The sequence below is a fragment of the Eubalaena glacialis genome, chromosome X (assembly GCF_028564815.1).
Source record: "Eubalaena glacialis isolate mEubGla1 chromosome X, mEubGla1.1.hap2.+ XY, whole genome shotgun sequence".
NCBI lineage: Eukaryota > Metazoa > Chordata > Mammalia > Artiodactyla > Balaenidae > Eubalaena > Eubalaena glacialis.
In genome coordinates, this window is record NC_083736.1 from 47439121 (window position 1) to 47455133 (window position 16013).

The following is a 16013-nucleotide window of genomic DNA, read 5'->3' on the forward strand; positions in this document are numbered from 1 at the left end:
GGGTTCATGTTTTAGCTCCACTACTTACTAGCTAAGGGATTTTACCTTTCTGAACCTGTTTTCTCAACTGTAAGGTGGGAATATGAACTCCTTCCCTGGCTTCCTCATAAGACTGATATGAAAATTAAACTGGTTTTCAAATGAAAATGTTATTCAAAGGAATCATCATTAAGACTTGACATCTAAGGCTGACCTCACTACCCAATACATATGCAGAGTAGCTCATCTCCAATTTGGGCAGGATTTAAAGGTTTGGGCCTTTAGTGTCTGTTCTCTCAGTTTAAAAGGCCTGAGATAGACACTGCAGGGAAGAGCAAGGAACAAGGAGCAAGAATTTGCAATACTCACCTGGTCAGAAAGGCTTCCTGTGGGTCCTCTCTCAAACACCTGCCCAGTACAGGAAGAGGCAGGGGAGGAAGGGGGGAGGGGTGTCCTAAGTGCTGGGATGCACCACTGACTGTGGTAGCAAAGATTGGGAGGATTTGGGGAGAAGGAGGGAAGTCAGGGAAAGATAATGAAAGTGAGGGAGACTCTGTCCTGCCAAGTCGGAGCTTGTTGTGTCCTGCCCAAAGGGCAGCTGTGAAGAGCCTCCTCCCCAATGCCCGCCTGCTCCCCGCCCCCATGCAGGCCTTTCCTCCTCAGAACCCTGGCTCCTGCTTGAGTGGTGAGAAGAACCTCGAGTAACCTAGACCAGTGCCCTCATTTAATGATGGAGAAAGTGAGGCCCAGAGAAGAAATATGATTTCTCCAGAATCACATGCTGAGTTAGTGGTAGAGCCAAGACTAGAACCCCTGTCTTCTGACCTCTGGTCCAAGGCTCTTTGCACTACACCAGGCTATGACTGTTCACGCAAACGTGCATACATATGGAAGCAGGGGAGGAGGACAGTAAAAGAGAAGAAAAAGCTGTTGGCCTCTTCTGTACACACACTTTGAGAAAAGGGGCCAGGGACTTCCCTGATGGCGCAGTGGTTAAGAATCCACCTGTCAATGCAGGGGAATGGTTCGAGCCCTGGTCCGGGAAAATCCCACATGCCGCGGCGCAACTAAGCCCGTGCACCACAACTACTGAGCCTGTGCTCTACAGCCCACGAGCCACAACTACTGAAGCCCGCGTGCCCTAGAGCCCGTGCTCCGCAACAAGAGAAGCCACCGCAATGAGAAGCCCGTGCACTGGAATGAAGAGTAGCCCCTGCTGCCACAACTAGAGAAAGCCCGTGAGTAGCAACGAAGACCCAATGCAGCCAAAAATAAAATAATTAATTTTTTTAAAAAAAGAAAAATACAGAAAGGGGCCAGAGGACTCATACTTGCATGCACACATATTCCCCCCACCAAAGCAGGTAGCAAACACATGGGACTCAGTGAAGCAGGGGCAAAAACAAACAAACAAACCCAACAACGACAAAAAAGCCTCAAACTAAAATGATATGGCTCAAGCCCAGACAAGCTCCCCATGCCCTCTTGCTTCCCATCAGTAGGGCACTCCCCTCAGCGCAGGTAACCCAGGCAGAAAGGTGCTCAAACCCCAAACTCCAGGCACCTTTCTTTCCTGCTGAATCAAGTTCTAGATAAGAATAAGTGCAACATCAAGCAACCTGACAGGAAATGGCAGAACTGAAATCCTAGAGCAGGAGCTGTGCATGCAACAGATAGCTGGGAAAGGTTCAGCAAATCTCCCTGCCTGGCTCTCCCTGGGACCTACAAGCTCCCTCATCCTGCCTTCAGTCCCATACTCCCATGTGCCAAATACTCACTATGTCATGATGGTGATAAAAAAGTGGGCTACCTGATGCAGGAAGCAAGGCCCTTCCAAGCTCCCCTGCGTCTACTCCAGTATACCAACACTCTCCTCGCACCCATCTTCCCCAAGAGTAGCAGTCACCTGCCTAGCAATTCAGAATCCAAATGGCCCTTCAGGCAAACCTTCAATTTCCAAGCACCCACCCATACAAAGGTTCCCACTCTGGGTCCAAGCACCACTTGGGTGAGTGCTTTAAATTCCAGCCAGAAGTCCCGGCTGCCTAAAGGAGGCCTAGGAGCAGCCCTACCAGAAGGGAAAACAGAACAAAAACCAGAGAGAGCCAGGTCTCCTGGATTAGAGGGAAGTACAGTGTTGGGGTAGAGAAGAGAAGCATAACAAAGGACGGCCCCCTGCAGGACAGACACACACACACACACACACACCCCAGGGACATGTCACCTATCCCACCCCTGGTCCCCCAAAGAAGGGTAACAATACCTGCACAAGGCCAGGCTGCCCCAAGAAGTCCAAGATAGAAAAATGGGATAGAAAATTCAAGCCTCAACTACCCCTTTTGTCAGATATGCCTCTTTCCCACAGGCCTGCCGGGCCACTTCAGGGAGTGCCTCCTTGATGCTGCCCAGGACTCCAGCCTCTCCCTTCTGCTGGCCTTCCCGACCTCTCACTACCCACTGCCACTTCCTCACCATGGACAAGGATACCTCAGAGATCTGTGGCCAAGCTCCAACAAGGAAGAAATTAGCTTACCCAACACCTCCCAGAGGATCCATCTGAAACCAGCCTAGATGTATGGCTGAACACCAGAAAGCACCAAGTTGAATAAGGAGGCCTATGGTGCCCTCCTCAGGTGGCAGCAGGGTTTCCCATTTGGTTTCAGCCAGGAGACACCTACTCAAAAATACCCTGTTCCAGACAAACTCAATTCCTGCCCTTGGAATCCCAAGTGGTGACTGAACAACGCATATCATCATTTCCCCTCCATGCTAACAAGGTGGCAGCCTATCCTAGCCCTTGGGGGACTTCTCCTGGCCTGAAGCCAGGCCTAGGAGCAAAGATATGCCCTTTGTCGCTGACATCTGGGAATCAAGAGTTCCAAAGGAGGCAGACTTCCATCCGTCCATTCTGTTTCTGGGAGTCCAAGAATATCCTATCCTCTGGGACCTCCGACATCCTGGGACAGGTCAGAGTAGAAATCTTCTGGGAAGGACTCATATACCCCACCCCAAACTGACTGGTCCAAGACTCTCCACAGAAGTCAAGCCTGGGCGGTGACGTGCAGGAAAGGCCCAGATATTGCCTTCGACTAGGAAAAGAAGGGAACAATTCCCTGAACCCATCTCAGGGGAGCCAGATAGAGCCTGTGAGACTGATTTCCTGACTGGTTTACCAGCCCAGAATATTATCATAAATGGACTGGCCTGGCAGGGTGTGAGTAAATATGAGTCAACCCACATAGGAGCAAACCAATGACCACATCAAACACCTTTGCAGTCACAATAATTACCACTTACCTAGTGCCTACTACACACAGACGCTACCTAGTTTAATCCAATTCTCGAAATAACCATTCAAGGGACCCATTTCACAGGCTCAGAGAGATTACGTTACTTGTCCAAGGTCACACAGCTGGTAAGCTGCAGAGTGGAGTTTTGAACTAAGGTCTATCTCCCTTCAGAGCTGTGATCTTTCCATTACACCACACTGCCTGCCTGAAGAGAAGTGATGCCAGTAAATGGGAAAAAAGCCTTATTTAGGGCAGCCTTGACCTAGGTGGTTTGGGGTAACCAAGAGATGTGCGGCGTGCCTCTCTGCGAACTCTCCCCGGGGCCACTAGGCATCCCTGTCTTGAACCTTACTAGGAGTAGTTCTGAAGGGCGGGGTGGGAGTTGGGGGGTGGGGGTGGGTCTCCGACTTAGGGCCCTCACACCACGAAAGGACCCCTGGCCCCAGCACCCTTTCTCCGACCCACGTCGCATCCACAACGGTCCCAGCCACTCCATCTCCCCACACCTCGAGCTGCCCTCCGCTCCAGACTTCTCCGCCCGCTACCCTAGTTCATCATCCCCGGCCTGGTCGCCGGCGACCACCAGCCCAGGGCCTTACCGCGGGTGGGCGGATCTTGCAAATGCCCGACTTCTCGGCGATGGGCCTGATTTTCGCAATGTAGCCGAGAGGGTCTCGGAACTCCGCCCAGCTAGGCTCGAACACCGGGCACTCCGGCGGCGGTAGGAAGTCGTCAGACCCCGGCTCCATGGTGGGCCCTAGGACTGGAGGGCTCGGACGGCCCTTAAGGACTCATGGCGGACGCCACTGTATGAAGCCGAGGCACTGCTCGGGGACTAGGCCCTAAGCGGGGCGGCCGCCGCCCGCCGAGGGCCCAGGGGGCGTGTAGCTGCCGCGCTCTGAGAGGCTCAGGCTGACGTTACTGCTACCACCTCTTCGTTCTGCTCCGTTCCTTCCAAACTCTGCCGCTGCCTCCCAACTACCGCAGCCTTCAACACCACAGTTACCTCCCAACCACCGCGGCCTTCATCGCCGCCGCCGCCATCTTGGTTTGTCAGCGTCTCCCCCCTCCCTTCACCACAACAAACCAGATCCCTCCGCAGGGTGTCCCTCCGAGCCTCGTATAACGTGCGTGAGGCCAAGCGTAGGGAGCCTTCATCCCGTGGAGACTGAGCTGAATCGGCAGGCGTGGGTTTCCTATCAGGAAGCAGGAACTCAAAAGTGCTTCCCAGACTGAGAGCAAATAGTCCGCCTCAGCGGCGGAGGAACAAAGTTGTAATTAACTACCGGATCCTCTTTCCGGATGGACCGGCGGTGCACGTTTAAAGGCCAGTGCTGCGCATGCGCATTATGGAGACAGACCGGAAGAGGAGTTGGCGTTGGTGGGTGGTGGGTCCGAACTGGCACCCCCCTCGATGACCTCAGCCCTGGCGCGAGCCCCGCCCCAACACGCTCTCTTTCTCCCGGGTCTTTCCGGTGTGGGCTACAGAAGGCGGCTTCGGGTGCCTGATTGCAAGGGACCCTTCTGCAGGCCCGCAGATTAAAAGAGGCGTACACAGCTCCCAGCTCTAGGCGCTGATACCTCTGGGGCTTTGAACGAAGGAGGTCGGGATGCTGCTCCCTCCCCGGGGATTGCGGATTTTTTGAATCCTGGGTCCCGAGGAGAGGAAGAAAATATTTATTTTGTCCAAGTTTGCGTGTAGAGGCCTCTCAGAGATGGGGCTTCCATTCTTAACCCCAAAGAGTCATTGTCAGTCAGCATTTTAATGAACACTTTCAACTGTTATGTTTGCACTTTTATCGTGTCCACATTTGTGGCATGTACACCTACAAAATAAGCCTGAGTGTATCCTACCAGTGCCCACCGTTTGAAGCACCTACTGTTTGCCCATTTGTGAGCCTACAGTGTACTTATCAAATATTTGTGTACATGGATTGTATGTATCGTGTATAGCCTCTGTCTTGCATTTGAGTACCTACTATGTGTACATCTGCTCCTATTGTGTGCATGTTTGTGAGCAGTTTCTGAATAGGTTTATTGCATCTAGTTTGAGTATCAAACCAGTACTTTGCCCATATGTCAGACATCTACTGCATTTGAGGAACTCTAAGTTATTCATCAGTTGTGGGCCTACCACATGTAGTTCGAACACCTACTGTGCACATATTAGTTACGTACGTGCTGATTAAGTGCTTATTTTATGTTCCCCCATCAGACTGTGAATTCCTTAAGGGCAGGGACCTTGTGACCTTATACATCCTTAGCACTTGGCATGGTAAGCAGTACATTAATGTTGAGTAAACAAAAGAAAAATGAATATTTTTGAGCAGCCTTAGTATATATTGACTAAAAATAATATATACTCTTTGCAAACATTTCCTGGATATATTAAGCATCTGCTGTAAGCTTGAATATGTTTGAAGGTGATGGAGAGTGTCATTCCTTCATTCAGTTAACTGTTTCTAATCACATACCATGTCCCAGTTAGGTATATCATTCTGCCTACTTCAGGACTGAGCTAAGGGCATCCGCTCTGAGGGAGTGGGGAACACTGGTAGGAGCTCACACCCTGGAGTCACAGAGGCCTGATTTCTAGTCCCACCAGCTCTGCCATTTTCTAGTTATGTACCCTTGGGTAAGTCCCAACTTATGAAACTGAATGATGTTGTACGGAGATGATAATCCCTACCTTGCAGGATTGTTGTACAGGACCTGGCATATAGAAGGCCCTCAGTATCTGTTAACTGTCATTTTTACTTCTGAGAGTCAACAACAATGTGTCAAAACTCATTAAGAATCTCCTTTGTGTCAGGCATTGTGCCTAGTGATTTCAGATTTTTTTTATCACCTGAACCCTTAGATTGCCTTGAATGTTTGGAATCTTTATCCCTACTTGTCTTGTGAGGAAACTTGTCCCAAGTAATACATATAGTAAGTGACAACTCCTTTCTAGTTTTCTAGGTGTCAGGGGAAACCTCAACCCTTCTCCACCTGAAACACAGGTGAATGACCCAACTGAACAACTGTCTGGACAGGAAACAGAAAGCTAGGTGAGGTGATGCTAATAACAGTAAAAAAAAAAAAAAAAGAAAGAAAAAAGAAAAAAAAAAATCACTAGCCTCTCACATGTGTAAGCATTTAACAGCCCACATAGCTCTTTCATACCAATTATTTCCCTTAATCTTTGCAACAGTCTTGGGAAAGATGTAGGTCAATTTACCCATTCTGTAGATGAGGAACCAAGTTCCAGACAGATTAAACAACTTGCCCACTGTTACACAGGAAGTTGCTGACTCGGGGTCAAATGCTCTTCCTGTCATTTGCTCCTACCAGTGATAGAACTAGGCAGGAGAAGGGTGAGGAGAACAAAGAAGATAAAAGAATATGCCAAATCCTAGGTTGAAGGAAGTTTGACCTTTCCATCTTGAGGCAGCTCAGTGAAGGGCAAAGAGCATGAATTAGGAGTCAGGAGACCAGGTTTGGGGTCTCAGCTCAGCCTAGCCTTCCCAAAGCCTTCTCTGAGGTCCTTAGCTGGGACACCACCCCCACCATCCTGGAAGGGCAAATGGAAATTGCATAGAGTCTTTGAAGCCAGTCAGATCCAATTCATTCATTCATAAACATTTATCAAATTCCTACTATGCACCAGGCACTCTTCTGGGCCCTGGGAATATAATGGTGACCAAGACAGACATGGTCCCTGCTTTCTTGCAGCTGACATTCACCCACTGAGATCTACCAAGTACCTCACCTGCAAGAACCTTGATTTTCTCATTTATCCAATGAGACTATGTAAACCCTTCCTCACAGGGTAGTTATGAAGATTAGAGATCATGATAACTACCATTCATCAAAGGCCAGGTGCTATGAAATAGGTATTGTTATCCCTGTTTTACAGATGAGGAGACTGAAGTTCAGAGAAGTATAAACTTAACCAAGTCACATGGCTAGTAAGTGGCAGAGTTCAAACCCAGGTCTGTCTGACTGCTGTACAATTCTGCCTGTAAAAATCTCAGATGGTGCCCCCTCCCCACTCCAAACCACAGGTGCTCAGGAAATGGAATCCTTTCTCAATCCTTGGATCTTGCTGGAGACCTGCCTGAATCTGGGCACTGCAGGGTTAAAAACTGGGAAGCAGCAGGGAGCTCACCCTGGACTGGGGGTTCAGTTGGCCTCACCCACCCACCTGGAAGAGAGGGTCTGGCATGGAACTGGTACAGAGCAGTGATTGGAACCCTCAGCTGTGCTCTCGACCACACTCACTCCATCCATGTTTTCTGGATGAACTGTATAGTGACTTTGTGCCTCACTTTCTTGATTTGTAAAATAGGGTCCCTTCCAATTCTGAAGTAGGTATGAGCTGTGAGTTCTAACTCCTAAATAGCTCTGAAATTTACCCCCTCCTCCCCATGCCTTTTTCTAATCTTCTGCTCCCCATGAGAGCCATTTACTATCTCTAGCCTAGATTATTAAAAGAGCCTCCTCAAGATATCAAGGTCTCTATGTGAATTTATGGAGAGATATATATATATAGAGAGAGAGAGAGAGAGAGGGAGAAAGAGAAATATAGATGCATATTATGTGCTTAATACATATGCATAACAATAAAATGATATATTCAAAATAATGATAATTCCAAATGAATTATGATAGTAGTGGATTATAACTCATTGAGTAAAATAAAAATCCATGACTCCACACTGATAGAAATAAATAAAATGAGGGAAAAGGGAAAGCTCTTCCTTCAAAGAATGATGGAGTTAGAAAATCATCAATAGATGCTCAAACTTTTTCCAAATAAAAAAGCAAACCCTGAAAACGTAGCTATAACACTTGGTGCCCAAATCTTGGTTCCTAGATGCCATCGTCAACCAGGCATTTCCAGGTCTCCTTGGAAAAAATGGTTGACTCCAGGGCTGGGGCAGGGAAAGTACAAGATGAGCCTGGAGCATCTTGTGCTGCCAGAAAACAAGGAAGTGCTCAAGGAAAGATGGAGACCTGCCAAAAGGACACAGGAGCCAGCTTGGAGGGCCTCTTGCTGGCCAAATCTGGGACATTTTGAACATCGAAATAAAGAATGACATTAATGTGTTATAACTCACTGAAAATGATAGACAAGCATGGTCCATGAGAATATAAATACATAAACATAGGAGAAGGGAAAGCTCTCCTTTACACTGGAGAGCCAACTAATCCATGTCAAAAGAATGATGGCATTGGACAGTCACCATTTGGCAACCTCAAGAATCATCAGCAAATGCTAAAACTGGTGAGTGAAAGTTTGAGGAGTAACAAGACAGTTACATAATGTCAATGCATCTCCCCTCAAGATACTCATTAATTACAGAGGGAAAAATAATAGCTTTACAACAGAGACACTACGTAGCCCAATGTGTCACCTGGTCTTTCTTTAGCTTCTACGGAGACCCCGGAGGCCTGAGGCCTGGGTGAGAAAACCTGTTGGCAACAGAGGAATGAGGCTATGGGGACCTCTGCTTTGGGATGTGCCATGCCCACCACCTGGGCTGCCCTCTCGCATTCCTTTCTCATAATTCCGCTAACATTACATACTCGCACACCTCCAGGCTTTTGCACATGCTGCTCCCTCTGACAAATGCCCTCCTTTACTGGGCTAATTCCTACTCACCGTTCAAGACTCAGCTAAAGGAGCGGTTCCAGAAACGCTTACCTGACCCCTGCCCCAAGTTGGGTTTTCCCTTTCTTTGTGCTCCCACACATGCTGTGCTTCCTTCTGGGCCTGGACTTATTACTATATTGTATTGACATCATCCCCCCAGGCTGTCTACTTCTGAAAGTCTTGTCCTGCATTGTCCAATATGGTAGCCAGTACCCACATGTGGCTATTTAAATTTAAATTTTAAAATTCAGTTCCTCAGTTGCAACCAGCCACATTTCAAGTGCTCAATAGCCACATGTGGCTAGGGGTTACCATATTGGACAGCACAGGTATAGGACATTTCCATCATCACAGAAAGACTTATAATAGGACAGCACTGGTCTAGATAAAGATAAGAACTCCGTGAGATTCTAGGACCTTTGTCATTTGTTGTGTGTCATCCCTCCTCATCCACATTGCCAAAGAGATTGGCAGTAGAACGTTTGAGGACAGCCAGCGAACTCCTTGTCTTCAGGTCCTCAGGGAAATGGGGAGGTGAGGAGCCGAACACCCCTCCACAGTCTGGATGGTGAGCCTCCAGGGAGAGGGGGAGGGAGGAGCAGGGATGGCCCAGTGCTGGGACTGCAGTGAGGAAGGGAGGAGGAGGAGAAGGTAGGAGAGAGCTGAGAGAAGCATGAGGAGGTTCCAGAGGGGCCTGAAAGCTTGCAGTTTGCATCAATCAATAAATCAACCAATGCCAAGATACTTTAAGATTTAGCTTAGAAAGAACTATTCATTCATTCAAATCAACAAACATTTTAGTGTCATCTGTGCTGTGCCAAGCACTGTGCTGGGCAATACTCTGGACAGAGGTGATTCAGACCAGTGTCATGCCTGTGCCAGCTATGGCCTAGTGGGGAAGATAGATAATGATGTGAGGGATCTCAGAGCATGTGATCAAGGGCACTTTGTGAGGGATGGGTCCTTTAAGGCCAGCTCGTAAGAGTGAGAAAACCTTCATCAGGGATGTTAGGGGAGTACATCTGGCAGCGGGGAAGGCACAGGTAAAATACTGAGTTTGGAAATTACACACAGATCTTTTCAGGGAGTGGTGAGTGGATGGCCAAAGTGTAGGTGAGAAATGAGAGGATTACAGAGATCGGCCGGGGCCACGTGGTGGAGGACTTCCAACGTCAAGGCAAAGGAGTTTGTACTTGTTTCTGTAGGTGGCCGAGAACAGCTGACTGTGTGTCTGGCAGGAGGTAGGCATTTCACATGCATCTATTAACAACTGCCCTGCAAGACTATTATCCTTATGTTACAGGTGAAAGACCAGACTCTGAGGGACAAGGTGACTTACCAAAGGCAACAGTCAAGTCTGACTGAGTACTAAAAGCTGAGCTTTGGGAAGACAAAACGAGCATCAAGCTGAAGGTGGGAGAAGTGGGAACAACCAAAGGCAGTCCAGCTTGGTCCACCAGGGAAGAAACAAAAAAACTGCTGACTGGACTTGATTCTGGACCAAATGCTTAGATGGCCCCAACTGCTGCTTTTGCTTAAATGTGCGTGTGAGGAAGAAAACAAAGACATTGATCCCAGCTGCTTAAGAGTGGGGCCATCCAAACTGCTCCCTCTTAGAGGCCATTCCACACTCTAAGAAGGCCCTCCAAATATTTACTGACTGCCGCTTCTGGGGACCCTGCTGATCCTAACCAAGAACCAGTGTCCCCCATTCCTCCTAGGCTCTGCCGCGACCCAGGACATGATTAGTGGTGCTGGAAACATGTCCATTTTATAGGGAGGCAGTTTTGGGCACTGGAAAAGGGCCTGGACTAGAAGTCAGGAACGCCCCATCCTGACTTGCTGTGTGACCTTGGGAAAGACCCTTCCATTCTCTGGGCCTGACCCCTCCTCTGTAAACTAAAGGGAGCTCAGCTCTTTGTTATCTAACATCCCAAGTACATACACAGAGCTCTTAAAATGGATGTATCTAGCCCCCACTTCCTGGCCCAGGTCACCATCCCCCCCCCCACACACACCCTTAAGGACACAAATGTGGCCAGCTGTGGGGAAGGAGAGAGGGCTCCAGGGCAAAGCCTGGCCAGTCACAGGAAAGGTGAGAATAGATGCCACAAGAGTAGAGGAAGTATCCAACCTGTGAAAGGAAGAGAAGGGAACTAACTTGCTGAGCACCTACTCCACGCTGGCTGCTGGACATTCGTTACCTCATGCCTTCATCACAATCCCACGTGGCAATGGCTTATCACCCCAAGTTTTCAACTGAGGAAACAGAGACTCAGTTTCCCGAGGGCACTAGGAAGGGAAAACCCCAGGATTTGAACTGGATCAACTCCAAAGCCCAGACCCTTGCCGCTCTGCTCTGTCATGCAGATCGTTAATGAAACGAGACAGGAAAACCTCCCTCACCCCCACCTCCCACCCAACCAAAGCATCTCACCCACCCAGTTGCCTGAGCTTCTACCATCAGCGCCTCACCTCCCTGGGCTAAGGCCTCTCTCCCGGGGCTCCACTGTGGGGGAGGGGGCACAAGTAGGAGGCAGAGGCGGGAGGTGAGCACAAGGTCTTTTATGAGGCATCAAATATACATTCTTATATACAAGGAGGAAAAAAGACAATGCCTAAACCCCAGCTCCTCTCCATACAGCCCCTCCCACTGCTGCCCTTCCCCGCCCCCAAGCCCTGGGGTCCCTGGCCCTTCATACAGCCAGGGTCTATCTGTCTGTCTGTACTGCAGCCCATGGTGGAGAGGGGAGAAGGAGGCAGGAGCTGAGAAAGGAGCTGGATATGCGGGGCAAGAAGAGGAGCTGGGGCTTGTAAAAAATATATTTATAATAAATAAACAGGGCTGTAAAAGGGCTGGAGAGGCAGCGGAGAGTTTGACGGACAGAAGGACTCAGGCATCCTGGCTCCCAGCCCCCACTTTGATGGCTCCAATCTCTGCCTCAGGAAGGACATCTCAGGCTCACGGTGGCCCTCTGGGAGCCCCTCTCCCCAGGGCTGATGCTGGGTGCCCTGCCCCAGCAAGGTGTGTGTGGGCAATATCTATAAAGTGCATTGTCTTCAGCTGTAGGTGGGGTAGGTGTGAGGGAATGGGGGGCATGCAATATGGGTGAGGGAGGGCAGCGCCCTTCTCATCCCAGACCTGAGCCCCCCCGCCCCAAACCTGTCTGGACTTTGATCAGGATAAGAACGTTGCAAGGAGAGGCAAGGTCCTGAAGCTGAAGAGGTCTGGGCTGGGGCCCACTGGAGAGAGGGCAGAGATTGGCTCCAAAGAGGAAGCACTGCCCCACCTGGGGACCAGCATAAGTGGGGGCCCACCCACCGCGTGCACTGACACTCCATGTCCTCCAGCAGGTGGAGAGACACATGGAGGTGCGTGGCCAGGCCCTGAGGTCAGAGAGAGGGCCGAGCCAGCTGAGGTTTGGCCACAACTCTACAGAGCTCCCTCCTGGCCCTACGCAGCCAGAGGTGCCCTGGGGAAGCCTTCACCCTCATTGTTCCCGACACCTGCCCTTCCCTACCAGCCAGAGCTGACAGGGAGCTCACACTGGCCCGGAGGTCTGAGGCCACCCAACTAGACCTCCAGGGAAAGGGAGGGGGGAGGGTGAAGAGAGGAAAGAGGACAAGGATCTCTGAAAGGTCCTCACCACTCCCCAGAGCTTGAGAGCCTTGTGTATAGGCTTCAAGTGGCAAGGAGTCTCGAATCTGGAAGGAAATCCCATGGAGACTGTTGGGGGTTAGAGGAGGGGTCCCAAGGCAGGGAGGCAGTGGGGAGGAGGACATGTCTATGTGTATATATGTTTTGGAAAAACTGAGGAAGCAGAGAGGGTGTGAGGCCCCTCTCCTGCAGATTCCCCAGACCTCCCTAGTCCCCAGCTCACACTCTCCGTTCATCAGACCACGGTGCTGATCCGGCTTGGCTTGGCCTTGGGGTTTGCAGTGGGTGGGTTGGCCGTGCCAGGGGGCCCAGAGGCGTGCAGTGGGCCGTGGGGGGAGGTGGGTGGCAGGGGCGAGTGTGGGGTGTGGGGTGAGGGTGGGGGCAGGGGTGGGTAGGAAGGGTGGGGTGGGATGGGTGAGTGCGGTGACAATGGTGACTGGGGGTGGTGGGGGTGGGAGTAGGAACCCCCTGGTGGCCGGGATCCAGGGCCCCCAGCGGCCCCCGCTGCTGGCATCATCTGTGGGTGGTGGCTGAAGATGAAGTGCTTGGGGCCCTGTTTGTGGGCTGGAGGGTGCTGGGGGGCAGGACTGTACAGGGGCAAGGGGGAGGTGGGCTGGTGCAGGGGGTGGCGGCCATGTGGAGCAAACTGAGGGTGTCCTCCGGCCCCCCGTCTGGGAGCTCTGCCTGGCCGGCCCAAGGTATAGTGCTGGGGGCCTGGGACTGGGCCATGGGCATGGAAGTGGCGATGCGGCCCCACAGGAGGAGCTGAGGCAGGAGGCGGTGGAATGGAGCCCAGCTGTGGCAGGGGCGGGGGCTGCTGAGGAGGTGGGGGGAGAGGGGGCTGCTGGGGTGGGAGGTAGGGGGGTGGGGCCGGGCCCGGTCCTTGGCAATACTGGGCATGCAGGGCCTGGAGCTTGGACTGCCCATCAGGCAGCACCCCCAGGCCGCCGTGGCTGTGACCGTGGTGGTGGTGGTGGTGGTGGTGGTGGGTGGAAGAAGCAGATGAAGAGGAGGCAGAGGCCTGGCCTGTTGGCGGTGGTGGCATCTGGAAGGGCCCCTTGCCCCGCTTGCTTCCAAATAGGGAGCCCAGGAAGGATGAGGAGTTGGAGACGGGCCTCTGGCTCTTGTACTCCTCTGGCGGCGGGGGTGGGGGCGGAGGTGGCATCCTCTGGTGAGGGCGTGGACTGCTAATAACAGACCCCTGGAAGGGGGGAGGGGTGGAAGTCAGGCCGGTCTAGATGTCCTAAACCCCCAACCCTAAACTCCACCCGGTCCCTGAGGGCTGGAGCTGGGGAGACAGGACCCCCCCCCCCCCACGGCATAATGAAAACCAAGTCACAGTCCTGTACTTGTACATGGAGCGCCCCCAGCTTGCAGAGCTCTGCTGTCACATCCACTATCTCATCTGAGCCTCAGCTGGGAGAGGAAGAGTTAGCAGTACCTCCTCCTCATCCCCATTTTGCAGACAGGGAGCATGTTAGGCCCAGAGAGACAGAGTGACTTGCTCAGGGTCAGAGAGCAGGACTTGGAGGTAAGAGCTTCTCTGGGCCCAACTCCAAGAGCATCACTACTTGGAGTCGGCCCTGGGGTTGAGAGGGGGCTTGGGAGAGTGGAAGATAGACTGAGAGACAGGCAGAGTGAGGACAGACAGAGTTGAGGACAGATTGAGAGAGTGGTTGGCTGGGAGAGGTAGCCGCAGGGTTCCCGGCAGGGAAGAGGGGGAAGCAACAGGTCCCCTCCTCTTCTGGGGCTCCACGGGCGGCGGGGCAGGGCTCATGCAGAGGACAAGTGGGGCAGGAGCTGGCACTTACTTCGATGGTGCTGTCCAGCGATCCCACGCTGTTACGCCGCCCCCGCTTCCCTGCACCCACAAGCAAGGAGCCCAGCGTCAGAGCAGCAACCCCCCCTCCCCACCCTGCTGGGCTCCAGAGCTGGGCACCAGGTCTGGGCCCCTCCCGGGGACAGACACCCCTATTCCCTTTCCCCCGCTGAAGAGGGGGAGGTGGGGAGGAGGAGAGGTGGAGAAGGAGGAGCGAGAGGAGGAAAAGATGGAGGAGGAGGAGAGGTGGTGCTGGACAGACAGAAGAGGAAAGAGAGGAGAGGTGGAGCGGCGAGAGAGAGGGGCTAAGACTGTGGCCCCATTCGCGCTCCCTGGCCCAAACCCTGGGATCCGCCTGTTCTGACCCGGCTCCCAGGCCCCCTGCGGCGCGGCACCCAGGGCTCTGGATGAAGGCAGGGTGCGTGCACGTGTGGCGGGTGCAAGGAAGGCTGGCAGTCAGTGATAGGAGGCGAAGAGGGCACCCGGTCCCACGGCTCCCCAGCCTGGGCAGGGACCCTGGGAGACTTGCCTGCATCAGAGAGGTCTCGCAGGGAACTGCTGAGCGCTCCCCGTTTGAGCCCATCGCCTGCCCCATACGTGTCCTCCAGGCTGCTTCGGGCCAGCGTGCCGTTCACCGAGTCCTTGGCCCCTCCGGGCTGTGAGGCGTTAGGCCGCATCATACCTTTCTGCTTCTCCAGCTCCGCTGGGTGGCAGGTGGGGAGACAGGGAGCGAAGGTCAGGGACAGGAGTGAGAGGCCACCTGACTGACCCCAGCCCTCCGTGGGCCTTACCCCTCCTCACCTGCTCTGTCCTCAGGCCTCCTGCTTCGCCCCCTGGACAGCCAAACCTCAGCTACATCTGCTAAGCACTGCGGCGCCCAGCCCGTCTCGCGCCATCTCCTCTGGCTCAGTCTTCCCTTGTCCCTCTCAGTGTCTGCTCCTCCGGCTCCTCTCCCCTTCCCTGCCTGGTCTCCCAGACCACCCCTACCTTTCAAAACTGAGCTTTACATTGGCTGCTTTGTTCCCAGGAGGGGCAGGAAGGCCCTTCGAGCCTATGGCGAAGGGCACTCACTCCAGAGCCCTCTCCATTCTCAGATACCTTGCTCCAGAGCAGAGGGCTCCTGGAAGGACAGGAGCAGGAAACCAAAGGGAATCAAATCATCTATTATGTGCCAGCAGTATGCTGGGTGCTATGCGTACTCGATCTCTCTCAATCCTTACACCAGTTCAGAGGTAAGTATTAGTAGCCAGTTTTCAGAGGAAGAAACTGAGAATCCGAGAAGTCACAGAGCTTGCCCAGGGTCATACAGCTGGAAGTGGGGGAGCCGACATTCTGGAAGCAGGTCTGCCTGAGTCCAGAGCCCGTACTCTCAGCCTTACACTCCTGCCTCCTTGCGGAGGTCACGGAGACTTCTGTCTATCACCCTCCCCTCATCCTGGCATGCTCACCCTCTCTCTGAATGTCCCCAGGGTCTCAAGGATCTGGTGAGCTGAATGAGTGACCCTGCCTTGCTGAGGAGCACAGCAGACCCTGGAACTGTGAAGGCCTCACCGAGGAGCTGTCTGCCGCCTCTGTCTCTGTCTCTGTCTCTGTCTCTCTCTTTCTCTGCCTGCCTCTTTCTCCTTAACA

General features: G+C 52.5%; 2 protein-coding genes across 14 annotated transcripts in view; both read right to left on the reverse strand.

Annotated features, from left to right (window-relative positions):
* Positions 1 to 4361, reverse strand: part of KDM5C (lysine demethylase 5C) — a 31556-nt gene extending 27195 nt beyond the window's left edge. For 3 of the 8 annotated variants that reach the window (XM_061179178.1, XM_061179176.1, XM_061179177.1), the window contains exon 1: positions 3869 to 4359. In XM_061179178.1, coding sequence (XP_061035161.1) covers positions 3869 to 4018 — 150 coding nt within the window. In that variant the 5' untranslated portion in view covers positions 4019 to 4359. Of the gene's footprint in view, positions 1 to 3868 lie in introns of all 8 variants that reach the window. The other 5 variants (XM_061179172.1, XM_061179174.1, XM_061179179.1 and 2 more) reach the window with 3 other exon arrangements.
* A 7183-nt stretch (positions 4362 to 11544) lies between these two features.
* IQSEC2 (IQ motif and Sec7 domain ArfGEF 2) overlaps positions 11545 to 16013 on the reverse strand; it is a 75748-nt gene continuing 71279 nt past the window's right edge. For 4 of the 6 annotated variants that reach the window (XM_061178017.1, XM_061178016.1, XM_061178019.1 and 1 more), the window contains 2 exons: positions 14914 to 15087; positions 13651 to 13766 (listed from right to left, as the gene is read on the reverse strand). In XM_061178017.1, coding sequence (XP_061034000.1) covers positions 13753 to 13766; positions 14914 to 15087 — 188 coding nt within the window. In that variant the 3' untranslated portion in view covers positions 13651 to 13752. Of the gene's footprint in view, positions 13767 to 14376; positions 14427 to 14913; positions 15088 to 16013 lie in introns of all 6 variants that reach the window. The other 2 variants (XM_061178021.1, XM_061178020.1) reach the window with 1 other exon arrangement.